Source organism: Pelodiscus sinensis, chromosome 17 (genome assembly GCF_052426305.1).
Source record: "Pelodiscus sinensis isolate ZL-2025 chromosome 17, ASM5242630v1, whole genome shotgun sequence".
Classification (NCBI taxonomy): domain Eukaryota; kingdom Metazoa; phylum Chordata; order Testudines; family Trionychidae; genus Pelodiscus; species Pelodiscus sinensis.
Genome location: NC_143068.1, coordinates 446,468 through 474,274, shown reverse-complemented (window position 1 = coordinate 474,274; position 27,807 = coordinate 446,468). Strand labels below are relative to the sequence as shown.

General features: G+C 52.9%; 1 protein-coding gene across 7 annotated transcripts in view; it reads left to right on the top strand.

Annotated features, from left to right (window-relative positions):
• Positions 1-27,807, top strand: part of RALY (RALY heterogeneous nuclear ribonucleoprotein) — a 220,611-nt gene that overhangs the window by 173,669 nt on the left and 19,135 nt on the right. For all 7 annotated transcript variants that reach the window (XM_089769634.1, XM_075901521.2, XM_075901526.2 and 4 more), the window contains 2 exons: positions 8,869-9,133; positions 20,420-20,492. In XM_089769634.1, coding sequence (XP_089625760.1) covers positions 8,878-9,133; positions 20,420-20,492 — 329 coding nt within the window. In that variant the 5' untranslated portion in view covers positions 8,869-8,877. The remainder of the gene's footprint in view (positions 1-8,868; positions 9,134-20,419; positions 20,493-27,807) is intronic.

Genomic DNA, 27,807 nt, shown 5'->3' with positions numbered 1-27,807 from the left:
ACAAAAGCACTCACTCTTCCGCTGACTTCACTGGCGTCACCCCCATTTGCACCCACTAAGGATCCTCCCCATTGATTTCAATGGAACTGCCCTAAGGATCTGGCCTAGTTGATGTCAGTGAAAATATGTTGATTGATTCCAGGTGGGGATCCAGCCGGCTAGTCAGCTAAGAGTTATTCATATAACCCCTCTATCTACCCCCCATATTCGCAGCACTGAGGCAGCGTTACTGACATCCCTCCTACGCAGCTGGAGAGAGCTCAGCTTGCTGATGTTATTCATGTTTACAGATACAAACAGCTGGGCCAAGATTCAAACATTTGTAAATATCACCATTCTGGGCTCATTAGAATTTGGAAAGCATTTAGGCTAATAACAGGCTGATGCTTTTCTAAGCCAGCAATTGCGATTTTGGCATTTTTGTGCTTCAGAGATGCAGTGGGATCTGCAGGCAGGATCTGATTTGATTTGGTGTTGGGATTTGGGTGGGTTTTTTTCCCTAACCAGGGTTCCCAGAACCCCTGAGAGAGAAGAAGGAAAAGGCCCATCTCTGCCAGACAGCATGAAGCAGGGACGCTAAGGAGACATTATATGGGCAGATTGGGAGCTAAAATAAACCAAATCAAATGCTATGCAAATTCTAAACATCTGATTCTAAAAGCCAACTTGAGACGCTAACGGAGGCCGCATGTGTTAGTAACAGCCAGCAAAAGGACTTTGTTTTCTGCCCATTCTACAGGCTGCATAATGCAACGAGATTCCTACCTGCCTATGCAAAACTCAAGAGCAACCGCTGCACTTACCTCCCTGGTGTGAGGCGGGTGGCGTATTGGAGCCTTGCAAATCCAAGCAAGCAGATTAGATTTCCTTGAGGTTTGCCCATCTCCTGACCCAGGGTTTGAAAAGTCAATGCAATAGCCGCGGGTCATTTTGCAGATGCGGATATCGATTTTGTATCCACACAGGGCTGTACTGTGAGAACTTGGACAACTCTGGGTGAGATTGCAGGCTTTTCTCTCACCAACCAAGCTTAGCCCAATAAGGGGTCTCACCAACAATAGAGGGACATGGGGGAGGTATTACAGTAGCACGGAGAGGCTGGAATCAAATTGTGCAGGGAGCTGTACAAACAGGACAGAGCTAGGCAGTGCTACATAAGCATCATTCCTATTCTTTTAGGCTGGGAGTTCAAAGAAACCAAAGGGAGTATGGTGCCCAGCCCCAGATTCTCAACGTTATTTAAGGCGCCTGACTCCCATTGATTTCAATGGGAGTTAGGAGCCTTTTGAGGATCTGGCCTCAGTTCCCCTGGATTTGGATAACTTTCCCTCGGGGCTTTTTGTGAAACCCACCTTTTAACTTCCCCCACCCGTCTATAATGGCTCAGCCCAGGAGACATTTAAAGAAGAAAAAGAAACAAAGAAAAAACCCACCTCTGGCTATTTTAAGCTCCAGGAGTGAAAAGAGAAATGTCATCCTCGCCAAGCCCCCGGCTTTCTAATAGTGAAACCTCGCAGGCAAGCTGGGTTAATAGACTCAGAGAGCAGAACTGGGAGGCATGCAGTCGGTCAGGGGGTCCCGACCTTCTCGAGCATACAGCCCCTCCGTCCCGACAAGTGCCCTCTTCTAGCACAGGCGAGGGCCGGCAGCCAGTCGCCATCAGGGCCCCTCACCCACAGCCCAAAACTAGTGACTCCCCCCCTACAGGACCCTACACCTCCCCCTTCCCCCGACCTTTCTCCCCTCTCCCTGCACTGTGTGTGTGGGAAGGGGGGATTCCTTGCCACCGGGCTCCAGACCAGGGGAGCAGCCCGTATCACTCCCAGCCTTAGGGGCCTCCCCACCTGTCTCAGCTCCCCAGCAGCAAGCTCCAGCTTTGTTCCCCTCCCCACAGCACTGGGGCCTAGGGCCCCATGGCTCAGAGGGTTCCACCGTTTTAGGAGCGTTCAGCCTCAGCCAAGTGCTCTGAAATCTGAAACCCCCCTCTGCCTGCGGGGAGAGCTGCCTCCTGGGGGTGCAGAGCAGCACTGGGGATCCAAAGCTGGCGTCGTTTGGCCCAGGGGCCCCAAGTTACAGGCTGCTCCCCGAACCTCTTTCCTTCTGTTCTGCTGAGCAGGGCAGCCGTGCAGAGCCTGGCAGCCGCCACCGCTGAGCGAGCTGGTGCGACCTCACCCAGCCTCCCTTAGCAGCACTAGGGAGACGGCCCATCCCAGCCCGTCAGGCAGAAGGGGGTTGGCACCCGAGGCCTGAAAGGTGCCACGGCTTGTGAATCGCAGGTGCGGGCAATTGGCCTGGATGTGCAGGTCTTTCTGGAGGGCCAAGGGGGGCAAATCAGGCGTGTGAATGCCCCTGGGCAGGGACCGGGATTAGGAGTCAGAGGAGTGGAGAGATTTGAGGGTGAGAGGTGTGGGGGGAAGGGAGATGGATGGGAGAGGAGACAGATTGGGGGGTTCAGAAGAGGAAGACATAGCACCACCCAGCTTTTCCAGCGATCCCCAGGCCCTGCGTCCACTGCTCCTCCAGGCTCCTCTGCACCCCAGCTCTGCACTCCAACATGACTATACCCCAGTTGGCATCCCATGGCTGGCACTAGCAGGCACAGCGTCCAGTGCTCCGAGGATCCGTCCCTGTGAGAACAAGCCCTTCAGTTTCTTAAAAGCATTTGCAGAAAATCATGCCAGTCGAGACGTAGCCGCTGTGTCTGGGAAGACACCGCCAAGTGATTTAGCGGAAAAGTTTTCCGTTAAAAGCATTTTCGGAACAGGGTGTCTAGATTGGCAGGACGCTTTTCCACAAAAGCACTTTTGCGCAAAAGCATCTGTGGCCAATCTAGACGCGCTTTTGTGCAAAAAAGCCCAATGGCCATTTTCGCGATCGGGGCTTTTTTGCGCAAAACAAATCTGAGCTGTCTACACGGGCCTTTTGCCCAAATGGGAGCAGCGTAGCATTTCCACAAGAAGCACTGATTTCAGGCAGTAGGAAGTCAGTGTTCTTGCGGAAATTCAAGCAGCCAGTGTAGACAGATGCCAAGTTGTTCCGCAAAAGCATTTGCGGAATAACTTGCCAGTCTAGACACAGCCAGCCAGCGCAGACTGGGTTTTGCTGACAATCCCAATTGCTGTGGCTCTGATAGCAGAGTTAGCTGCAAGTCCAGGAAGCCGGATTTCAGCCTGTAAGCGGCGTGACACTGACCGCGATCAGTGGGCTCTTTTTTAATTCTATGAACTTGATTATAATTATAAACCGAGCTACACGATAACGCCCAGCTGTATAATTCCACTGCTGTTATCATTTTTTAACCTGTAGCCAGCAGCTGCCTTTCAAGTTCACTGTAACCAGATTGAACCTGTATAAAAAATGTTAATGGCGGGACCCATACAGGTGACTTGCCTGGGGCCCTTCACTCCCCCCAGGGACCGTCCTGAGAATTAGTTACCACTGTGTGGCTGACAACCTGCCTGTTTCCAAGGTAACAGTGACACCCACTGATCATCAGAAATTCTGCAAATTGCAGCAGGAGGCATTTCCGGAGGCTGACTTCACAAACTCTGTAACTGAAATCTAAAGGTGAGACCAGAGAGAAATCAGACTGCCGGAGGCTGCAGAACAGGGAGTTTGACACCCAAATGTCATCAGCTGCAGCCCCAAAACTGAGCTCCAGGCTAATTGCAAGTGCAAATCCCTGGGTTCAAAAGTGGCCTTTTGTTTATCGTGAGAGACAAACATTTTTAAAAGGCGTTTGCTGGGCATGAAAGATAAAAGGCAGGAACTGGGGTGAGCGCACGTTACAAACGGGGCCCTCGCACTTTCAATAAGTGCCAGCAGCTAAAAGCTTTTCTATAGTGTTTTTAAAGCTTTGACTTAGAGTTTCAGCAAAATGCTCTAAGTGCTAGACTAGAATCCTGTTTCAATACTGAATCCACTGTATTCCTGACAGAGCTGGAGTGCTCCGGGCAGCTACTGTGTAATCTTAACTCATAGGTGGTGGGTGAACCAAGGGTGGAGGGAGGCAAACCCCCTAGCCCCACTTCTTCCAGCTGAGGCTGTGGGAGCCAAGCACGCCACCGCAAGGGCAGGTTTCCAGCTCTCCTCCTTCCCCGGCAAGGCACCTCCCACTGCAGTGGCAGGTCTCCAGCCCCTTGCGTGAGCCTTCCTGTCCTGGACCATGCAAACGGCGAGCAGCACATGGTCCCAGCCTCAGCGCAGCTGAAGCCCGGGGGCAGCCCTGAAGCCACGCTGAAGCAGGGCGGGGCCGTGGCAGGCTGGCTGGGAAGGCAATGCCTTTCTCTGCCTCTGATACCCGCCGCCCATGTTCCAACTCCGTCCTCTCAACATGCCTGAGCCCTGCTGTGGAGGGACCAGCCGATGAGGATTTCTGGGGTCCCTGGCGCTCCCTGAGGAGACTGGTGGCCCACATAGAAAGAGTTGGTGACTGGAGTCTGTTTCCCAATGGCTGGTGTCAACGTCAGTTCTCACCATTTCCCCTACCATGCCAAACAGCCGTAAAATATGGCAACCCCACATACACCCCCCGCTTTCAGGTAGCATAATTATAGGGCAGGGGAAAGTACTGTTCTTTTAGGAGCATCCATGAAAGGCTTGTTCACCCACCACTGAGCTCCCCAAACTAAAGCTTATGTGAGATGTACATGGCACTGAGGCCTGGTGCCAGCATTCCCTTGAATGTTTTCCGTGTGCAGAATGAATTTTGGTATATGTACTGGGTCATGGGTGGATGTGCACCACCAGTAGAAACACATGCTGCCAGCTGCTGCCAGCTGTGGGCGACCTGCTAATCACTGGGCTGCCTTTGAGCACTTGGGTGTCCCACCAGAAGAGATTCAGGCTACAGGAACTCTACCTTGTGCTACCCTTTGCAGAGGAGGGAATTTCACCCTAGGTGACCAAAACCCATTATCCAGTGGAGCTATGTGATTACATTGTTTTTATTCCGTGCTGCATGTTGTTACGTAGCTGAGATTGCTACTGCCTGGCCCTGCAAGAAGGAAGCTGTTGTTTCGTGGTGTGAGCTATAATTCACCGGGAACTGCGTGGAGGCCTACAAATTCACTGTGCCTTTTTACAAGTGACCAGGAGGGGATGGCAATCCATCAGCTCAGAGCTGGATGAAAAGAGAAGCTGCCAGAGTGAGAAATCGGCTCTGTACTCTCCTCTGTGTCCTGGTCTCAGGAGAATGAGACTGATGAGACGGAATGGAAACATAACAGATATTGAAATTCAATAGCAGCTGAGATAGAGATTGTAATAGGGGCGGGGCAGCCGAGGCGGATGTGCTGTGGGAACAACAGACACATCAGTGACATGTTCCCCCAAAAAGAACATTACGGTCACGTAGCCACAGCCCGTGGCCTGTGCATGAGGGTAACTGGGCTCATCACAGGGACTTAGAGTTCTACTCAGAATTTTCTTGATCCCCGAAACAAGGTCTTGGTTTGGGGGTTGGAAATCAATATTCTGCAGATAGCTCAGGTCTGGTTGCAAAGCCAGCCAAAGCTTTGTAAAGTTTGCAGCCTTCCAGGTGCATCCGGACCCAGGTCATCAATCTTGATTCTGCATGAATTTAACCACCATACGCCTCACTTTCCCTACCTGGCGGCTTAAGCTGCCTGCTGGTTCAGGGCCAGCGTGAAAAAGGGCTGAGCTGTGATTTCAGAACCATGCAAAACTCGGCGTGAAATCATCTGACAAGCAGTTTGTGGACAGGGAGATTCCAACCAAATCTAATTTTAAAGGAGCCAGGACTCTTGGGAAGGGAAACCGTAATAAACTGCTAACCCCATTAAAGCCAAGCAACTGCTGTCTGCCCTGTGAATGCACAAATGATTTACTACGACCAGGAGTTTTGGCTTCCAAGTCAAACTGCCCTGTCAGCCCAGTCACTGGGATGTATTACAAGAGTGTGACAAATATGCTCAGTTCCTATATTTTTTCCTATACAGCTGCATATTTCTGCTGGGGCTTTTTCTATTTATTATAAAAAACTGTGAATAAATACAAAAATCAAATCTATCTATTCCTCCCTATATACACGTTGCTGTCTATCTATCTAATCTAGCTATCCCTGTTACATTTCACCTCGCTAAGAATAAGGACGTATAGGGTAAGTGTATGTCTAGACTGCATCCCTCTGTCGGCAGGGGGATGCAGATGAGGCAGGTCGATATTGCAAATGAGGCAGGGATTTAAATATCCCGCACCTAATTTGTATAAAAATGGCCTCCACGTCTTGCCGACTCAGCACTTTGTCAGTAAAAAGCGGCAGTCTAGAGGGGGATCTGTCGAGCAAGAAAGCCTTTTTCGACAGATCCCTTCTGCCTCCTGCAAGCACGGGGGGCTCCAGGCCTGGCTCGCAGGCCAGAAAGGGCTCATTCCTCGGGTAGAGTCGAACGTTTGCCAGCAAAGTCCACACGTAGGGACCAAAATAAGTGGCCCTGCCCAGCGGCATGAGTGGGTGACGTCACAGCCACCTTCTGCCCAGGGCAGCCCTTCGAGAGCACTCAGAATCCAGCCCTTGGGGGGGTTCATTGTGCACCCCACCCTGCTGTGACCTTGTCTGTAAGCAGCTAGACGGGGAGGGCAGGAGAACCGGGTGCTGCATGAGATCGTTCCTCACGTTCTACGATTGCTTTGGGATTTGAAATAACGTGTAAAGCATTGACCGTGCCAAGCCCCGTGCAGGGACACTAAGCCAGGGCACGTGTGCGTGGCGTGGCGGGCGATTCACCACATCACAGCCCCTGCTCCTGTAGTTCCCTGGAGCCGCCGGAACCTCTTGGGGTTCTCTGCTCAGAGGAAAGTGGGTCGGAGGACGGACTCATTTTATCTAAAATGCCCAGATTACACCTCGTAGCGCTGACAACTGTCGGGGAAAGGACGCTTGTTCCTGCCAGCGCTCCGTGACTTCCGATCCGGAGATGCCTGGAGCAGCCAGAACTCGGTCAGCTCTAGGGAGAGCTGAGAGCGCTCCGTGCTTGTCAGATGCACTCGGACGCCACTTCAGGCTCCTGGGAATCCCTGCCGACACAGAGCCAACGGGACCCGGGCCTGGCGTTACCACCAGCCTGGAGCAGGATTCGCCGGGGAAAGTGGGGGCTGTAGGGCACAGAGGGCTCCAACTGTCTAATTGCACCCCTCTTGCCCTGCCCCCCTGCCCCACCCCTTCCTTGAGGCCCTGACCCCCTGCTCGTCCATCCCCCTTCCCTCTGGCACTTGCTCTCCCCCAGCTTCACTCACTTTCACAGGCTGGGAGGAGGGTTGGGATGCGGGCGGAGGATGCCAGCTGGGTTTCTGGGCTCTGGTTTGGGGTGTGGGCTCTGGAGTGGAGGGGTGAGGGGGTGCAGAAAAGGGCTCCAGGCTGGGACAGGGGTGGGGTGCAGGGGGGGGTGAAGGATCTGGCTGAGGGTGCAGGCTCCGGGTGGGGCCAGAAATGAGGATTCAAGGTGCAGGAGAGGGCTCTGGGGTTGAGGTGCATGGGCAAGGGCGAGGGGCAAGAACTCTGGCTGAGGGTGCATGCTTTTGGATAGGGCTGGGGGTGAGGGGTTTAGGGTACAGCAGGGGGCTCTGGGCCAGGGCAGGGGATTGGGATGAGGGGTGGGGAGCGTGGGCTACAGGAAGGAGTTTAGGTGTGGGGGGGGGCAGGGTTTGGGGTGCAGCAGGAGGTCCTGGTGGTGCTTACTAGGCATGGGGTCCTGTGCTCAGGGAGGCGCTCCCTGCTGTCCTTGTGCCCGCAGCTCCCACTGGTCATGGGTCCTGGCCGAGGGGGTGCTATACGCACTGCCCCCGCCTTGAGTGACGGCTCTGCCACTCCCATTGGCCAGGAACGCTGCAGGGGCGGTCCCTGTGGGCGAGGGGGTGTCCCTGTGGGCGGTCCCTGTGGGCGAGGGGGTGTCCCTGTGGGCGGTCCCTGTGGGTGAGGGGGTGTTGCACAGTTGGAGCCTCCCTGCGCCTAGGTGCTTCAGGGGCCTGGCGGAGCCAAGGGAGGCAGGAGCCTGTCTTAAGACTGTTAGAAAGGGCCCTGGCAGCTCTGGTCAGCACTGCCGACGGGGTGGAAACCAGACACCTGGCACCCGTCAGAGGAGCCACCCCGGGAGTGGTCTTAGTGACACCAGCTCAGAGCTGGGCTGCCTCTGGTGACCTTGCCTTTGGGGTGTAGAAAAGCAAATGAGAGTTCAAGTCTGACTCCCTGGTCTGTTTGGCTTTCTAATGCAAAGTACAAAGCTCATGGGGGCTGGGGAAAGCAAGCCCTAGCCCCGCCCCTTCTGCCCCAGCCCCGCCCCTTCTGCCCCAGCCCCGCCCCTTCTGCCCCAGCCCCGCCCCTTCTGCAATCTTGCCCCCTTCGTGGAGCTAAGCTCTGCCCAACCCCAGCCCAATCCTTCCAGGCCACCTGGAGGGCTGGGGCTGCCGCAGGCCTGCGCATGGTCAGGTCCAGTCAGAGCGACAGCGCTGTGAACAGCATGGTCCTGTAGCAGCTCAGCATAGTATGCCCTGCAGGCAGAAGGCTGAATTTCCATGGACTTTTTTAGGCCTGTCTGAATGGTTAGGAACAGAAGCGGGTGCAAAAAACAGCATGGACTTCACATGCAGGGCAGATTGCAGTTGAGGGGGTTTCGTGTCCCCCCCCCCCATGTAATCTCCCTTCTGCAGCCGTTATTCCAGCCCCAGGTCTGGGGCCACCCGCAGGCCTCACCACCCGTTGCATAAAGTGAGGGGGCTGTTCACTGGTGGGCAGTTTGGTGACAGGCGGCTATCCCACACGCCCTCTGTCTCTCGGCCCCCACGTGGGTCACATCCGTGCTGTCCCCCCTAGCATGTCACACCCTTCCTGATCCTCCTGACTTGTCCCCTCAGGTGTTCAAAATGTCACTGAAGGTGCAGACAAGTAACATCACAAACAAGAACGACCCCAAGTCCATCAACTCCAGAGTCTTCATTGGGAATCTCAACACAGCCGTGGTCAAGAAATCAGACGTGGAAACCATCTTCTCCAAGTACGGCAGAGTGGTGGGCTGCTCGGTGCACAAGGGCTATGCGTTCGTCCAGTACTCCAACGAGAGGCACGCCCGGGCCGCCGTCCTGGGGGAGAACGGACGAGTGCTCGCCGGGCAGACGTTGGGTAAGGAGTCCTCGGGACCTCTCTCCACTCCTTGTAGTCAAGGCACAAAGTCGGGTCATGACCGGCAGACTCAGGAGCTGTTAGAAACGGGGCTGGGGATTTGGGTTTCCCATCTTTGGGTATGTCTACACTACCCCGCTAGTTCGAACTAGGAGGGTAATGTAGGCATACCGCACTTGCAAATGAAGCCCGGGATTTGAATTTCCCGGGCTTCATTTGCATAAGCGGGGAGCCGCCATTTTTAAAACCCCGCTGGTTCGAACCCCGTGCAGTGCGGCTACACGGGGCTCGAACTAGGTAGTTCGAACTAGGATTCCTATTCCGAACTACCGGTACACCTCGTTTCACGCCCTAGTTCCACGAGGTGTACCGGTAGTTCGGAATAGGAATCCTAGTTCGAACTACCTAGTTCGAGCCCCGTGTAGCCGCGCTGCACGGGGTTCGAACCAGCGGGGTTTTAAAAATGGCGGCTCCCCGCTTATGCAAATGAAGTCCGGGAAATTCAAATCCCGGGCTTCATGTGCAAGTGCGGTATGCCTACATTACCCCGCTACTTCGAACTAGCGGGGTAGTGTAGACATACTCTTTGTGCTTAATACATGTTTCTACTGTCGCTGATTTTGAATAACTTCTACATCGCATACACAGTTCATTCTTCATCCGTCAGGGCGTGTGCCTGGAGAGACACAGGTGTTCTCAAGCCATGTACGTGTTGTTCTGTGTTTCTCTGTAGGCATTTTATTTTACTTATCACAGTGGGGCTACGTCTACACTGGCATGATTTTCCGAAAATGCTTTTAACGGAAAAGTTTTTCGTTAAAAGCATTTTCGGAAAAGCACGTCTAGATTGGCAGGATGCTTTTCCACAAAAGCACTTTTTGTGGAAAAGCGTCCGTGCCAATCTAGACGTGGTTTTCCACAAAAAAGCCCCAATCGCCATTTTCGCGATAGTGCTGTTTTCCGCAAAAAAGCCCCGGTGCTGTCTACACTGGCCCTTTTGCACAAAAGTCTTTCGGAAAAAGACTTTTGCCCAAACGGGAGCAGCATAGTATTTCCGGAAAAGCACTGACAATCTTACATGAGAGCGTCAGTGCTTTTCTGGAAATTCAAGCGGCCAGTGTAGACAGCTGGCAAGTTTTTCCACAAAAGCAGATGATTTTGCGGAAAAACTTGCCAGTCTAGACACAGCCTGGGTGGACCATAGAGGTTAAAAGACATAACAACAAAGCCTTTTGCTCCTAGCTATAATCTGGCCCCACTTAACTAAGACCAGGGCTCTTGTGCTAGGCTCTCTACATACATTGAGTGAGAGGCCTCCCCTGTCCCGAGCAGCCTGGAAACTAACCCAGCAAAGGGCGGGATGGGAACAAATGGAAAAGTGATTGCTCCACAGTAAGACAGGAACTCAGTGGCAGAGCTGATCAGACCAGGTCAGCAAAAGGGGTTCTGCGAGGCAATAACGCGTGACAGAGCATCACATGGAGGCTGTCGCCTCATCCCGGGACGTGTGTTAAAATTCCTTGTGTGGAGCAGCACTGAAGAACTGCGGGATCTGCGCTCTGTAGGGGCCGATGCAGGAGGTCTGCCTGTTGCATACAAAGGGTAGGGTCGCGGATGGAGAGGGACACCTGCCCGGGCCCCAGCAATTTAAAAGGGCCAGGACTCCTGGCTGCTGCTACCTTGGCCACAGCAGCAGCTGGATCTCCAGGCCTTTAAAATAACCACGAGATCCCCAGTGGTGTAGAAGGTCTGGCTGCGGGAGGCTAGCTTCCGAGCCCTGCCCCTTCCATCTAACACCCCACCCCTCTCAAGCCTGGCGAAATCTGTCTTCAGAGATAGTCATCCTTAGTCAGGCTGAGGAGTTCTTAAGGTGCATGACATTGCAGTTGCTGCACTACAAGAAACCAAGCCGCAAACACGGAGCAAGCTGCAATGTCTAAATGTAGAGCTTTGGACTCTCTGCCACTGTGAACCACACAATGCACAGCCAGGCCCTCAGCCATCGTCTGGAAGAGGTCGCAGTTCTGGAGCAATCTGTGGGAAACGATTGCTGCAGTAGGCTTTGGAGAGTTGGCCATAACAAACCTCTGCATTACCACCTTTTCCCTACCCCACCGTGTACCTGGAGACTTTGATAGCCCGCCCTCACCTTGGAGCAAAAACGATACAGCTGGTGAGCAACTCACAAACTGGGCTTGTAGATGTTGACTCCTTTATGACACTAAACAAGCAAGGACTTTTCACCCAGCCACGTGGAACACAACCCAGATCTTGGTTTTCTGATAGAGGCCAACATTGATGTCCTACAAACTTTACAAAAGTGCTTGGAAAATGTCCATGTCGTTAACACCATTCCACCACTCCGCAGGGCAGCTCTGGAGTTCTGCTGGTTGAATCAATGCTGAACCGGTGCTGGGATTTCTGCACAGCAAACTGGGCTGCGTGTACCACAGCCGTTAACGACAGGGTGCAGTGTACCCAGCTTATCCCAGAACATTATGACCTTGTTCGCCTTCTTATCGAAGCTGCCACGAAACTCTGTCTTTGGCTGCCCTGGCCACAAGGAATGAGGCACTCTTTCAAAAGCATGAGAAGAGCAGTGACCCAGACACAGCCAAAGCTCTAACAGAGTCGTTGAATTCTGGGAGACGGTGAAGGGTCTCGACTTCACTCATTGATGGAGTTTTGCTGAGTCAGCAGCTCAAAACTCACAGTGCCCAAGCTTTTCAATGGCAATCAAAAATGACGGCTACCGCTGTCACCTCACACCTTGCCCAGAATTCAGCAACCGAAACTGACAAACTGACTAGACAGAAGGTTGAGAGAGCGCACTTTCAAAATGTCCGACAAAGCCCCAGCACTTTATTTCTTCTCTAGTGTTTGCGGCAGCTAGCGGTAATCACCGCAGACATTGAGAAAGCTTCTGGCAAGGACGACATCTATCCCAAATTCTTTATGAATTTGGGGGCACAGAGAAGAGGATGTTTGGCATATTTCTTCAGGCCATGTCTTCACTAAACAAAAGATCGATGCTGTTGCGATCGATCTTTCAGAGTTCAATTTAGCAAGTCTAGCTGAGACTCATTAAATCAAACTCAGAGAGCCTGGTACACCTGATTCTGTGAGGAGTAAGGGAATCTGATGGGAACTTTTGCTCCCATCGGCCTCCCACTGTGGGGAACCTCCAAAAAGGCAATTAATATAGCTGATTCATCATTCCCTTTTAGTGTAGAACTGGCCTTAGTAATTTATATTTGACAGAGAAGATCCCAAAATACTGGTGTGAGGTGATAGTAGCCAACATTGTTGTTTCCCCTTTTGCAGATGTCAAACTGATGCTGCCAGCTACTGCCCAATATCACTCCTCTCCACAACTCGCCAGTTAATGGAGAAGGCTGTGCTGGCTCTTTCACCCCTATCTTCGAGGCCATCCTGCCAAAGCAATAGGCTGCTTTCACACTGGGAGAAGTCTCTGCAATGAGGTTCTTGCAATTACTGGTCACATTCAGGCTGGCTTCAAGTGGAATCTAAAAACTGGAACAGCGCTAATCGATTTTTTCCCTGCCTGTGACATGGGATGGGGAAAGGGGCTACTGCTCATGCCATCACAGGTTATCCAGTGTCATAGTGTTGTCTGACTCCTGGCCACCATGTGACTGGCCACCATCTGACTCCTGTTGCATGGGCACATCAGCAAAGCATGTGCCCTCTGTGACAGTGTACGGCAAGAATCTGGGCTGGTTCCTTCACTATTCAGCATCTACATTAACAACTTACCTGACTAAAGGTCACAGGGCAAAGGCCTCACCCCCAGCAACAACAGACCTCGGTACTGGAAACTCCATCCCAGTGGCTCTAACACCTTGGCAATAGCCTTTCGCCAAAACAGCAGGCTTCTAAGGAACCACTGGTTGTCTCCTGTACAAAGTACTTCACGGTAACCTGGGATACAAGTCTGACTCCTGCAGCTCGTCTGGAAAAAATGTGACTAAGTAAAAGCAAGGACTGGCCTTGTCCCCAGACTCCCAAGTGCAGCGAAGGATGCCAATGCACGCACTTCGACCAGCGACTCTAGACAGGTCTACCTGCCCATCCGTCTGAGCAGGCAGCTCTCTCACCAGTTTTCTAGACGGGCAACTCAGTGCTTCAGTATTGCAGCTGGAACATTGAAATCAACACCCATCCAATGGTTGCCCACTTTGATACCTACTCCATCACCTGAAGTCTGGAGATTACCCCCAGGCTGTGTGTGCATGTACAATGGAACCATGGCTGACGCAATTCATGAGCACCTCCAGAATTTTCCCAAGACACATCTGAAATCCCACAAACCTCTTTGGGAAGAGACTAAAGCTCTTGAGGATTCCTCATTCAATCCTACAATGCTCTGGCAAGAATTCTGGGATAATGCTAATGTCCCAGACAAACTCCTTGTTGCTGGCCCTCAACTTGCAGGATCCAACCTACCCTGGAAGCAATGACCCGCTTCAGAAGAGGACATGCCAGGTGCTGTCCTCTCCTACACCTCTGGAAGAGGAGCAACAATGCCTAACATGACAGGACACCCGGCACAGTCTGTGGACCACACTGTAAATCAGTCCCCACTTGAATCATTTGCCTTTGGCATTTCAGATTTATACCAAAACTCTTCTGAAGCTGCCTCCTGGCTCCTCACTCTGGCCTTTGCTATTTGAACATTGCTGCTCCCCTCTTTTGCCCCAGGTGAAGTGGCAGACCCACAAATAGAAACTCGTTCTCCTGAATCCAAGGCCCTGCCCATTGGACCATGGTTCCTCTTGCAGGTGTCAGTGTTTTCGTGAAAACCTTCCACGTGTGACATGCCTCTTGTTGCTTTGCTGGTGGCGCTACAGTGGCCGTGGGAGCCCTAGTGCAGTAAAGGCATTGGCAGCCACTTGTGTTTTAATCGCCAAGGTGTGCTGACCTGCACTGACCTGCGGATTGAGATGCCAGCGGCTGGTCTACAGTCGTGGTTCTCCAGACAGAGGTGCACGTCTTTATTCTTCCCATCCATCCTGTTTACGTTCTTGTACCAAGCTCATGGTCATAACATCTGAGCACAGCCCAGCAGTCCATCAGGCAACGTGATCTCACATCTCTCATAGGCTCTTTGCATGTGCTTCTGCCTGTGGACAAGAGAACAGAGGAGGGTCTTGTTTGGGTAGCTGCTTTTAAAGCCATAACTACACCCATTGCTCTGTGGCTGTGTCACAGGCAGCAAGGTCAGAGAAAGGAAAGGAAAGTGGCGAGGAGCCCGAATTCCAGAGGGATTTCATCCTGTGGTCTGGGATCATTCCCAGAGAAAGTCCCATCTCTCCCACACTGAAAGCTTCACTCTGGCCCGTTCTCATTTGCCGAGCCAAACTGTCCCCAGCTGCATCCTCGTTTTGCATGTTGCTCTGAAGTGCCACATGCCGAGGAGTTCTTGTCACCTGGCGCGCACTGCAAATTGGTGCTGCAGACAGCGTTTTTAATCAAACACTGGCGTTGCGGAGGCTGCAGCAGGCCGGGGCTGTGCGGAGGGCACCGTCAGCACTAGACACCTGCTATAAGAGAACTGAAAGCCATTCCCACCTTGCTAGGATTTGGGGACGACAATCTGAAATAAGCACTTGAATGGTGGCTGTGTTCTACAGAGGCGCTGTTGTTATTTATCTATCTTGGGTTTGTTCAAATAGGCAGATTTTGGCCTGCAATGGAAATTACTTTTCGGCCTGGTCTACACTAGGCCAGGCAGGTCGCTTGATGGTACACCATCCAGCTATGCAAAGTGCGTAGCTGGAATCGGCTTACCACGGCACCTTGGCGTAAGGTGTCTGCATTGCAGAAGGCTGACGGGAGCGGCTTCCCTTACCCCTCGCAGAATGAGGAGTACCGGATGCTGGTGGGAGCTGCCCTCAGTGTTCGATTTGGGGCTCTACACAAGATCCGCTAAGTCAAACGCTAGAAGATGGACCTCCAGCAGGTCGATGGCCGTAGTGTAGACCTGCCCTTCACATGTCTTCCCTCCAAAGCAGAAGCAGACGGGAAGGCCAGAGACGAAACGCTGCATCAGCGTCGCTTGCTCCATCCCAAGTGTCGCCCCAATGGTCACTAGAGCTCACAGTTGCATGGATCGTGTTGGCAGAGGGTAGCCCTGGAAGCAAACGCTCCAGAATTCACTAAACACAGACACACATTGCCCAGCCCTGCTTCTGTATCAGAGGCAGCAGTGCAGGGCAACAGGCAGCCAGTCTGCGAGGGGAGCTGGTTTTTAAACTGGCTGCTCTCACGGACCAGCTCCCACCTGGCACCCCAGTGTGGAGTGACAGGGAGCTCCTCGGGAGTGGAGCCGTAGTGCACTGGCTGTTGGCACCACCCCCGGGGACTATACAATAGTCGACTAACGAATAGGAATTCATGAGGTTAATCGACTATTCAATTAACCGATATTTAACATCCCTACTCCATGCACACAGCCGGGGAGGGCTAATCGCCAGTGAAATTCAGCCCCCGCTTTGTGCAGTCCATGCCCATTCCTAGGTCTCCACAGACAGAGAGAAACCGACCGAGGGGTGTGGGACAGCAGAGGCCAGGTGAACTGAATCCGCTACCAGCCGCACCACCACATGCCTCATTTGCCATGCCCAGCCCTGCCCCTGGCCTTCTATTTCTGTGAGCGGCCTCTCTCGCTTCCCCTGATCTTCCCACGTCACCTCCCATTCAGCCGTGATCAGAGGAGGATGCAGTGACCCCCTTCAGCGGGTCTGCAGTGTTTTATTTTTTATTGGCGGGGACACGTTTGGGGTGGGCTGAGGGTCAGGACAGTCCCCCGGCAGTGAAACGCTCCCTCGGCGACACCAGAGCTTTGGTTCTCTCAACTTACAGTCAGGCTGAGATGAATGTAGAAATGGATCCAGAAGTCAAACCAAGAGCAATCATTCTTGGCAGGTCTCCAGTTCAGCCAACACCGTAAGTTCAAACATCACAAGCCAACCCCCCTCCAAATCACAAGGTTGGCTTACAAATCATGAGACCAGAAACAACAACAGCAACTTTGGAGCTCTCTTACCTGCTGGGTGTTGAATGGTTAGGGTGCCCTCAGATCACGTTTTCTCTGCAGCCACGCCGGCTGTGAATTTCACCTCGCACATGACAGAGGCTAGGGCTCAAGGACAAGCACCAACTCACGATAACGCCTAAGAGTTGGCAATAAGGCAGACTGGTCAGAAAAGTCAGCCACTCGCTCGGAGCCAGATCCTCAGCTGGGGCAAACTGGCCTCAGAGCTATGCTGATTACATCATCGTGTAGATCCGGCCCCGGGCACTTTGTTGGTCTCATCAGAGCTAATCAGCCAGAAGTAAAAGCTCCAAATTCGAGCCTGGAAAAAGTCTCTGCCTTTGAGTGGAGGTGAAAGTTCGGACCTGTTGTGATATCTCATCCGATCAGTCCCGCCAGCCTCTCTGGCCACCCAGGTGCGCTGTTTTTTGAACAGCCTGGCCTGTTGCCAGTTCTGACTTGAGTGGCTTCAGAGCAAACACGATGGCTACTTCTACACTGGCAAGATTTTGCGCAAATACGCTTTAATGCAAGAGTTTTTGCTTTAGGCTACGACTAGACTGGCATGATTTTCCGGAAATGCTTTTAATGGAAAAGTTTTCTGTTAAAAGCATTTTCGGAAAAGAGCGTCTAGATTGGCGCGGACGCTTTTCCGCAAAAGCACTTTTTGCAGAAAAGCGTCCGTGGCCAATCTAGACGCGTTTTTCTACAAAAAAAGCCCCGATCGCCATTTTCGTGATTGGGGCTTTTTTGCGGAAAACAAATCTGAGCTGTCTACACTGGCCCTTTTGCGCAAAAGGGACTTTTGCCTGAATGGGAACAGAATAGTATTTCCACAAAAAGCACTGATTTCTTACGGTAGGAAGTCAGTGCTTTTGCGGAAATTCAAGCGGCCAGTGTAGACAGCTGGCAAGTTTTTCCGGAAAAGTGGCTGATCTTCCAGAAAAACTGGCCAGTCTAGACACAGCCTTAGAGCATTTGCGCGAGAGAGTGTCTACGCTGGCATGTGCTTTTGCGCAAAAGCATCCGGGCCAGTGTAGCCGCTCTCTTGTGCAAAAAAGCTCCGATGGCCATTTTAACCATAGGGCTTTCTTGCACAATAAATTCATGTTGCCTGTCTACACTGGCCTCTTGCGCAAGAACACTTGTGCAAGAGGGCTTATCCCTGAGTGGGAGTGTCAGAGTTCTTGCACAAGAAGCTCTGATTTCGTACATTAGAACATCAGTGTTCTTGCGCAAGAACTCACGGCCAGTGTAGACAGGCAGCCGATGTAGACACAGCCGATGGGCGCTCTATGAATGAAACAGCCCTTCCAGGAGAGCAGGGTCTTTCCTGCAGCTGTTGTTCTGACAAGAAGAGGAATTAGCACCCACGGAGGAGTAGTCTCAGACTCTGCTGAAAAGCCCTAATGTTCTGCAGGGCGTGTCAGCACTTCTGTGTTTGCCAGTCGTGTCTGAGCAGATCGGGTACCCTGCTTATCTCTGCCAAACCCCGCCTTCATAGGCCCGTTTCAGTGGGTAGGAAGTGCTGCCACGCAGATTCAGGAGCGTTTGACCCCTGCTTTCGCCCAGGGGTAACGTGCCCACACCGGATGCCAGCTAGTGGAACATTCCGGCCTATTCCTTTTCATTTATTTCCTAATGTAGGCGGGTAGCCATTGCCAGGAACACAAGATCAGCCCTGCCGTAGGCCCGGCGGTGGTACATACCAGCCAACTCTTGTATCAGCCACCCCGCCCCGTGGGGTAAAAGGAAGCTCCAGAGCCTGAGCCCAAGGCCAGACTGGGTGAGACAGGGCCAGGCGCTGCTGCTCAGTGTATTCCAGGCCTTAGCGCCCTGTTGCCTAGTTACTACCCCTCACCTCACACAAGGGGACTGGTGTCAATTCCTATCCATCATGCTGTCAATTTAGGCCCTGTCTTGAACCTGGGTCACTATGGCTGCGTCTAGACTGGCAAGTTTTTCTGCAAAAGCAGCTGCTTTTGTGGAAAAACTTGCCAGCTGTCTACACTGGCTGCTTGAATTTCTGCAAGAACACTGACGAGCTCATGTAAGATTGTCAGTGTTCTTGCGGAAATACTATGCCGCTCCCGTTCAGGCAAAAGCCCTCTTGCGCAAATGCTTTTGCACGAGGGCCAGTGTAGACAGCTCTGATTTGTTTTGCGCAAAAAAGCCCCGATGGCGAAAATGGCGATTGGGGCTTTCTTGCGCAAAACCGCGTCTAGGTTGGCACAGACGCTTTTCCCCAAAAAGTGCTTTTAATGGAAAAAAGTGCCAATCTAGACGCTCTTTTCCACAAATGCTTTTAATGGAAAAACTTTTCTGTTAAAAGCATTTGTGGAAAATCCTGCCAGTCTAGACATAGCCCTAGTGTGGTATTTGTGTGGGGGGTGTTAGTACCAAGGTGTTTCTACACGAGGTGTTGTTACAGCCCCTCTGAAATACGTTCACGGCCTGCGTCTAGTACCTCTGGGGCAGGAGTGTTTCTGTAATATCAGCCCTGTTCTTGCCAACTGCTGTGGGCAGGGGCCTGCCTCTTGCTCACGGCTTGGCTTTGCTTTGTATTAGCAAAGTCCTGACCATTAGTGCCTAGGCCTCGTGCCTCACACCTGGCCTGTGATATGGGGGCTTGATTCAGACCCTCATCTTACTTCCACCATCACCTCGGCCGTAGCAGCACACTGAGGGAGGGCACCCTCCCACCACTAGCCAGCGTCATTTCCTGGGTTCAAAGGTGAGGCCGGCCCGCTGGCTCTGGGGGGTGCAAGTCGCGAGGAGCTGGGGCAGGCCTGGGAGGCTCTGGCAGGCAGCAAAGAATTGCTCCCCACAGGCAAGGAAAGTAGGACGGTGCAACAGGTCACCTCTCTGATGGGCTGCTTAGGTGCAGTGCCGTGTCCGTGCCCCGAGTGGGTTTGCTCAGGCGTTGTGCCGGCACCATGAAATTGGCCACATCGCGCTCGCCTCACGTCCGCCGCGCCCCTTCAGCCTGGAGGGGCAGGACAGAGATTTCCTCGGCCGATCAGGAAATTCCCTTCTCGCCGGCGCTGGCATGAAACCTGCCTCCGAGATCAATTGGGGTGACTGCAGGCATGCGTCTGCATCCCGTGCGGCATTTAGAACGGGCCAATCAGAGGAGACCTCAACGGGCTCTACATCTTTCCTTTGTGTCTTGTATTGAGAATTAATCTTCTATTCGGAGGAAGAGAAATAAATTGTATCTCAGCCAGCAGTGGCGAGGGGCTTGCACATCAGCCCTGCGCTGTACAGAGAGCCCTGCATTCTCTTTGGATGCCAGCCCTACGTGGGCATGAGCGTGTGGGGCTGGGTTAGCATGCAGGCAGGGGAAGCTGATGGGTTGCAGTTACCTGGGTAAGGGACAGAGGCTGGTGGGGAGAGCGGCTGCTTGGGACTAGGGAGGTTAAATGGCGGTTAATTGAATAGTCGAGTCACCTCATGAATTCTTATCAGTTACTCGACTATTCTATAGTCCCCTGGGGTGGTGCCGGAAGCCACCGCGCTCCAGCCTCACTCCCAAGGAGCCTCCTGCCACTCCACACTGCTGCTCTGAATCAGGGGAAGCAGCGCGGGGTGCCAGGTAGGAGCTGGGCCGCAAGGGGAGCCAGTTTAAAAACCAGCTTCCCACGCAGACGGGCTGCCTGTCACCCCGCAGTGCTGCCTCTGAGACAGGCAGCAGCACAGGGTGGCAGCAGCCCCTGTCCCGGAGAGGGGCTGAGCTCCAGTACCCAGCACGAGCGGGAACTGAACTGGGTTGCCTGCCCACCCGGCTCCTAATACACTAAATGCAGAGTCGCAGCAGGGGTAGGTCCAGAACCCGGCACGAGCCAGGACTGAGCTGCGCTGCTGGCCAGCCTGCTAAAAAATGTACTGGCAGGTAGCAGGTGGAAATAGCATGTAGTCTATAGCTTAACCTCTATGCTTTTGCGCATCAGTTAATCAACTACACTATTACATCCCTACTTGGGACATGTGGCCAAGGCCCAGCAGGAGGCCCAGCGTGCCAGCAGACAGCAGATGCTCAGCAAAGCTGTTTGATTGCCACGAGACACAGCTCCCTGCTAGGAGTCGGGATGGGCGGGTGCTTGCACCGTATGACGGGGGACGGCCCCTGCGTGGAACAAGGCAGCCGCATGTGCTCAGAAAGCAGCGCCCTGCGTGAGTGAGATGATCGTTACATGACGACATTAATGCAGGGGTTTGATTCGTTGCAGATATCAACATGGCTGGGGAACCTAAACCCAACAGACCCAAGGGGCTGAAGAGAGTAACCTCGGCCTTGTACAGGTAGGTGCGGCGAGGGCTTTTCACCCATCATGGATCCCAACCAGGGCTGATCCACAAGGGTCTTGTCCCCACCCAGCCCCGGGCCCCCATGCTCTCCCCCTCCTAGCCCCATGATCCATCCCCGTTACTGGGAGCGGGGGCCAGGGGATGCTATCGCTGCTGGAGGAGCTGCTGGCTTCCTGCGCTTTTCCTCACTGCCCCTCCCAGCAAGGAGAGGAGCAGAAATACCAGCCCCTCCCTTTGCCCCTCCTCCTGCCCCAGTTGGTACAGCAGCAGCCCCGCTGGAGGACAGGGCTGGGGGTTCTGTTCATTTCCCTGCTGGGCGGGGCAGTGGGGAAGGAGCAGAAAACCAGCAGCTCCTCTGGCTTCTGTACTGCCCCCAACAGCCCGTCCCAGCCGGTCTGGCTTGGGCTCCTTCATTGTCCCCTTCCAGGTCCTTGTGTCCCAACTAGCAGGGTTAGGGAGAAAGTGACTTCGGCGGGAGCTGCTGCCCAGGCTTGGGAACAAGGCGGACGAGCCCATTTGGAGGAGCCTAGGGAAGGAAGAGTCAGCTGCTGAGAGCCCCAATGGGCCATGAGGCCAGTGGGTGGCCTCCTCAGGGGGCTGCAAGATCGTCATAACCGAGACGGGCTCCCAGGACAGGGCAGTTTTGCTCACGGCGCTTGCGAATCCAGAGTTTGCGGGGGCTGCCGATGGAGCCGTAGCGGCGCTGCGATTGGCTGCAGAGGGAGCCCCCGGCTCTCACAAGCATCACTTGGGACGGCCGTGCTGTACGGGTGTGTCACGTTAGTAATACCAGCCTACGTGGACGGAAACCCGCGGAATCCGGCAACACTCCCCGCGGGTAATGGTAAAGAAAATGGCTCCTGGGCTGCATGTAGAACCCAGATGGGCTGTGGGTCGCCCACCACTGGTCCGGAGGCTGAGAGGACAGTGTCTGGAGGAGACGGATTGAGTTCTGGGATGCAGACAGAGGGATACCGGAAGGTTGGTTAGCTTGGGCCCAGATTAGAGTCATGTCACCAAAAGGGAGGTGCCTCCAGGGATGAATTTGAGCCCCAGAGTCTCCACCTCTGGCACCATAGAGCTGGAAGAGACCTCAGAAGGTCATCAAATCCAGCCCCCTGCTCTAGGCAAGACCAATCCCAACTAAGTCTCGGCTTGACAAAGCCCTGGCCTGGTTGATTTAAACACCTCTAGGGATGGAGACTCCACTACTTCCCTAGGTAACCCATTCCAGTGCTTCACCACCCTCCTAGTGAAATAGGTTGTGGTGGGAGAGGTCCAGGTTGGATATTAGGAAAAACTGAGATCATTGCTCCTTGTTCTGCCATCCACCACTACTGAGAACAGCCTCTCTCCAGCCTCTTTGGAACCTCCCTTCAGGAAGTTGAAGGCTGCTACCAAATCCCCCCTCCCTCTTCTCTTCTGCAGACTAAACAGACCCATCTCCCTCCATTGGACTCTCTCCAATGCGTCCACATCCTTTTTGTAGTGGGAGCCCAGAACTGGACACAATACTCCAGATGTGGCCTCACCGGAGCCCAATAAAGGGGAATAATGACATCTCTGGATCTGCTGGCAATGCTCCTCTTAACACAATCTAATAGGCCATTAGCCTTCTTGGCTACAAGGGCACACTGTTGACTCATATCTAGCTTCTCATCCACTGTAACCCCCACGTCCTTTTCTGCAGAACTACTAATTAGCTGGTTGGTCCCCAGCCTGTAACTATGCTTGGGATTCTTCCGTCCCAAGTGCAGGACTCTACACTTGTCCTTGTTGAACCTCATCAGATTTCTTGTGGCCCAATCCTCCAATTTGTCTAAGTCACTCTGGACCCTATCTCTGCCCTGAAGCGTATCTACCTCTCCCCCTAGCTTAGTGTCATCCGCAAATTTGCTGAGGGTGCAATCCATCCCCTCATCCAGGTCATTAATAAAGATATTGAACAAAACCGGTCCTAGAACCGAACCTTGGGGCACTCCGCTAGAAACCGACCGCCATCCTGACATAGAGCCGTTGATCACTTCCCGCTGGGCCCAGCCTTCTAGCCATCTTTCTATCCATCTTACTGTGCATTTATCCAATCCACAATCCCTTAACTTGCTGGCAAGAGTGTTGTGGACAGTATCAAAAGCCTTGCTAAAGTCAAGGTATATCACATCTACCGACTTTCCCATGTCCACAGAGCCAGTTACCTCATCATAGAAGCTAATCAGATTGGTCAGGCACGACTTGCCCTTTGTGAATCAATGCTGACTATTCCTAATCACTTTCCTCTCATCCAAGTGCCTCAATATGGATTCCTTAAGGATCCCTTCCATGATTTTTCCAGGAACCGAGGTAAGACTGACCGGCCTATAGTTCCCTGGATCGTCCTTCTTCCCTTTTTTGAAGATGGGCACTACATTTGCCTTTTTCCAGTCATCCGGGATTTCTCCTGATCTCCATGACTTTTCAAAGTTAATGGCCAAAGGCTCCTCAATGACATTTGCCAACTCCCTCAGTACCCTCGGATGCATTAAGTCCGAACCCATGGATTTGTGTACGTTTAGCTTTTCTAAATAGTTCCACCTGAACCAGAGTGATGAGAGGTGCGAGGGCTCACATCTTCCTGGGGTGGGGAGCCACTCAGCTGACTGGAGGTAACAAAAACGAGGGAGCTGCAACCCCGAGGGCACTTGCCAGTTAAGCTCACTAGCCAGAACCCATCACCAGCAACGTTTGCGTAACTTAAAGACACGGGGTCAATGCCAGGATTTCACTCTCGGCTCTCCACCCATTCGGAGGCAAATACCTCTCTGGGCCCCAGACGCCTGTCTGGGTGACCGCTGGCTGAAAGCCTAGCCAGTTGGTGGCTGAAGTGGTGTGTTTCTCTCTGAGCTGCCAGTTAGAGCAGTGGAGACGATGGAGCCAGTTTGCTGTTTCCCTCCTGCTTGTTCCTCTTAATTTTTGCCGGTTAATTATTTCCAGGTGCTTCATAGTGTCCTAAATCAGGGGCTCCAGGCTCAGCAGGAATCCATTACCCACCACTGGCTCATGTAATTAAAAAGAATAAATAAACGCCTGCCCTACTTTAACAGCCACCAAGTAATAAAACTCAAATCCCCAAAGCAGCATCAGTCTGTCACCTTCTCTCCCACCAATTACAGAGCAGTGGGCCGCCTGCCAGGGAAGCATCAATAAAATGAAGCTGCTCCCAGGCGAAATGGAAACCAGGCTACACCTGGTTACACTGCTGCTGGGAAGACGGCAGCAGACGCCCCACGTGTGGCATTTGATTCATGGCCAGAGAGTCGGACAAAACTCTGTAGTACCCAGGAGAAAAAAACCCTATTCTCGCCTGCTTCCTCTTTCTGAAGAGTCCCTCCGCCACCCCATCTCCTTCCCTTGTTGTCTGCAAGTGCTGCTGGCACCACACAGTTAGGGGTGAAAAGAAAATTATTTTCTTCCTGATGGGGGTGCAAACCAGCTAAGAGGAGGCTGCATGACCCCTCCGCTGACATGACCCCAGCCTGGGGCCCCCAACTCTTCCCTTCCTCTCCCACATTAGGGGGGACCCGTTCTGCTGCTTTCCTAACTCGTCCCTCCCAGCCACCTCCTCTCCAGCTCCATACAGCAGCCCTGCCAGGGACACAGCTGGGGTTTAACCGCAAGAACTCTTCTGCAAAAACCCTGCAGTGTAGATGTAGCCTGAGTGAAAGAGATAAAGATTTGAACAGCTCTCCAGGTAAATAGGCCTTGGGGAAGAGAAGCCTGTTTCAGAGGGTGAGAACTGTGAAGAACTCAGTAGGTATGCCTGAGGGAGAAGACCCTGATCTGCTGGGGCACAGCAGACTGCCAAAACCTCTTCAGGCAGAAAGGCCTAGGAGAGAGAGCCTGAGGATCAAGGGCAAGGATTACCAAGAGAGCTTGCCAGGTAGAAAGGCCTAGGAGAGAGGCACTCTGTATCTGGAGAGCCATTCACTGTTGTCTTTGCCCTTTTTCTCAAAGGTCTGAGGCAGAACGCTGACCAAAAGGGGTGACGATTTTAAAAGCTCTCTGGGTAGGCAAGCCTTGGAGAGAGGATCCTGATCCAGTGGGGTGAGGGACTGCGACATCTCTCCAGAGAGAGGCCTGGCAGGGAGACCCTGAGAAACTGGGGCAAGAATTATTAAAACTCCCTGGGTGAGAGAGGCCAGAAGGGAGAACCCTGATGATCGGGGTGGTTGGCACTGGTGGGGGCAGAGGGGCACCTAAACCTTAATCTTGTCTGGGGGGAGAGGTGTATGACAGGGTGGACTAAGGCCTGGCCCCATGCTGGAGGCCCTATGGTCCTGCCACACCCCGACCCAGAAAAAGAGCAGTAGAGAGGTCCTCCAAGCAGGCAGCAGGGGAAGCGGCGACTCAGGATTCAGGAAGACCATGTAAAAGGAGCTGCAGAACAGAGCAGCAGTCACTTGTTAGGGTTGCCAGGTGTCCGGTATTGACCTGAACAGTCCGGTATTTTCAGCTCCTGTCCAGTAAAAAATTCAGAAAATATTGGACACTTAAAATGTCCGGTATTTTCTGATTTTTTTCCCGGCCAGGGGATGAAAATACCAGACTGTCTGGGTCAATACCAGACACCTGGCAACTCTACACACACCCAGCAATAGGGCCCATCCTTCCCGCCACCTGCAGGGGAGCTGTCTGGCCCAGAGCAGGGATGGAGGCAAGATGGCCACCGGCAGCCTGTTAGGAGAGGCAGAGCCCTGCCCCTACTGTTCTTAAAGGGGCCATGCTGTTTTTTTAATTTTTTTTTGCTTCACTCTCTGGGTCTTTTTTTTTTTTTTTCTGCTCAACAGTTTTGGTACTCCCCCCTTTTTTTCCAACAAGATATTTTTCCCCAGGTGTTTTTTTTTTTTTTTTTTTTTTGCGTGGGGTGGGGAGAGGATTCAGTATTTTTGGTTAAATCGTCTGGCAACCCTACTTGCTGTACGGTGCTCAAGGACTAGAGACGGGGTGACTGGCTGGAAGAGTAGCAGTTCCACAGACAGCTCAGCCTGGAGAGCTCATAGCGAGCAGAGCAGAGCCCTGAGGGAAGGGTGAATACACCACAGGGCTGTGGAGAGAAGGGCTAATGAAACTCTCTGAGGGAGCTAGTGCCAATCACGCCATTCATCAGGGTTCTCCCTTCTGGCCTGTTTGGGGGGATACCCAAACCTTAATCGTGTCTGAGGGGAGAGGCCCACGGAATTAGAGGCCCAGAGAACTAGAGCTGCCATGGAACAGACATAGCAGACAGCTGCTATCTATAAAGTCCCTGGGCTGGGAAGAGGATGGAACTAGGTCTCACTCCTCCCAGCTGTCCATTAACCACTGAGGAAAGTGGCCTGCATCTTCAGGCAGACTAAAGGAGGGTAACTGCCCTAGCAGGGCCCTTTTGATTCCAGCCCTTTGGCTAGATATTATAGTCCAAAGACGTCTCCAGGGAGGAAGCCTGTTCCAGAGCGGCAGCAGTTCGGAAGATGCTCAGAAATCTGGCACATTACTAGTTGTAATGGAAATGGGTTAGTGCGGGGGAGAAGTAAATGATGCACAATAAATGCACTTTGTGCTATGGCTGCATGGAATGAGGCAGGTGATATCATGGACCACGCGTGTGGTATGTGTACACTAAATAAAAGTTCTCTAGCCACAGAGTCTACTTGTACAGCCACATACACAGAGAGGGCCCAAAGCTCCCGGACTTGCATTAAATGTAAACCCAGATGGCCCAGTTCTAATTGCAAATTACTGCAAAGGAGATATTCCAGAGTTAAGCTACAAAGATAAGTACAAATGAGATTTGGTGCCTAGAATTCAATGAGGGTGTAATCTGGGCAGGACTTGGCTTAGGGGACAGCCATTATTTTCAACGAGTCCCCTGCAGTGTGTTTTATGGCTACTGTGAACAGGTGCAGAATGTACTCCAACTCTGCCTCTGTCTATATCCATTTATGTGCCCGTATGTCAAGGAGCTAGAGATCTGGGAGCTGAAGTATAAATTATTACTCCCTCAATGGTTCAGAAATTATTTTCCATGACTTAGCACCGTGATCTTTCCCTCTGTGCTGAGCGTTATGGCTGTGAAATAGCTGTGCTAGAACTCCATAATGCCAGTTTCTCTCCGGCCCATCCCTTCCTGCCCAGTCTGATTTGCTGGAAGTTTATTTCCCTTCTGTTCAGGGGAGCAGAGATTTAGAACAAAGCACAGACTGTAATGGCGTCCGCCCCGTAACTGTATGCAACAGTGTGATGGTGGCGTCGGGTGGTCTGCCGTGAATTTACAGTCATTCTCACTGAATAGCCCCGTGGGTAAAGGCACAGTATGCAAATCCAGTACATTATCATAACAGGTTTACTGCTGACTTTAGATGCTCACTCTTGGGCTCTGAACTTAGAAAGGTCTCCGTGGAGGCTGTTCTCAGAGAGGTGCTTCAGACCCACCCCTTCTTAGGTGGCCCATTTCCCCACAATAGAAACGGTCCTAAACTGAGTCCCAACAGTTCTCGGTTCTGCATTCGCTGTAGTCGGTGCCTCAGTAGTTCATGGTCTTGGTCAGCCTGGTAGAGCTCAAGGCAACTGGTCTGGCCTCATGGCCATGCCTAGTGTCAGGGCAAGCCCACCTCGCCTGCCCCACTTGCCCATCGTACCTGTAGCGCCCCATAGGGGGTCTTCTGACTCTTGCCTTTGCAGCCTCAGGGTGGAAGCTGTCATGGCTGCCAAGCTCCCTGCCAAGCCTAGGACTGGTGACCCTGGAGTTGCTGCTGTTGAAGCTCCTCCCAGGTTTCACGGTATTGTTGCTGGGCAGACCCTGCAGCCGGCTGCTGCTGGCCTCGTGCACCTGTCAGCTCCTCCGTGGGGCCAGTCTGAAACCCCCCACTCCTAGTGCCAAATGGAATGGGCTTCACTCACCTCTCCCAAGTGCACGTGCCGGTACGTGCTCTGTTTAGGGTGGCCCATCAGTGACTCGGCTCTCCAGCCGAGTCCCCCGTTGTGTGTGTGTGTGTGCAAAAGAAAACAAACCTTCCAGAGTGCAAGTCCAACAGCACCTCTCTTGGTGCCCTCTATATTGCCTCTCCGTTCATTCCCACTCTGGAGCAGAGCAGGACTTCCAGGGCTTCCGTCCTGGAGGCAATGTCTTTGCCCTCTCGGGACCCTTCTGGTTCCAGCCTTTTGGATGTCCAATCCCTTGCTCTAGGATGCCTCAAGATCCAGGCCAATTCCCCCAGTGGCTACTGGGCAGTTGCGGGGTGGAGGACCTGGTCCTGCCCACTACTCTGAGCCCCAGCCCCGGGACCCTATAGGT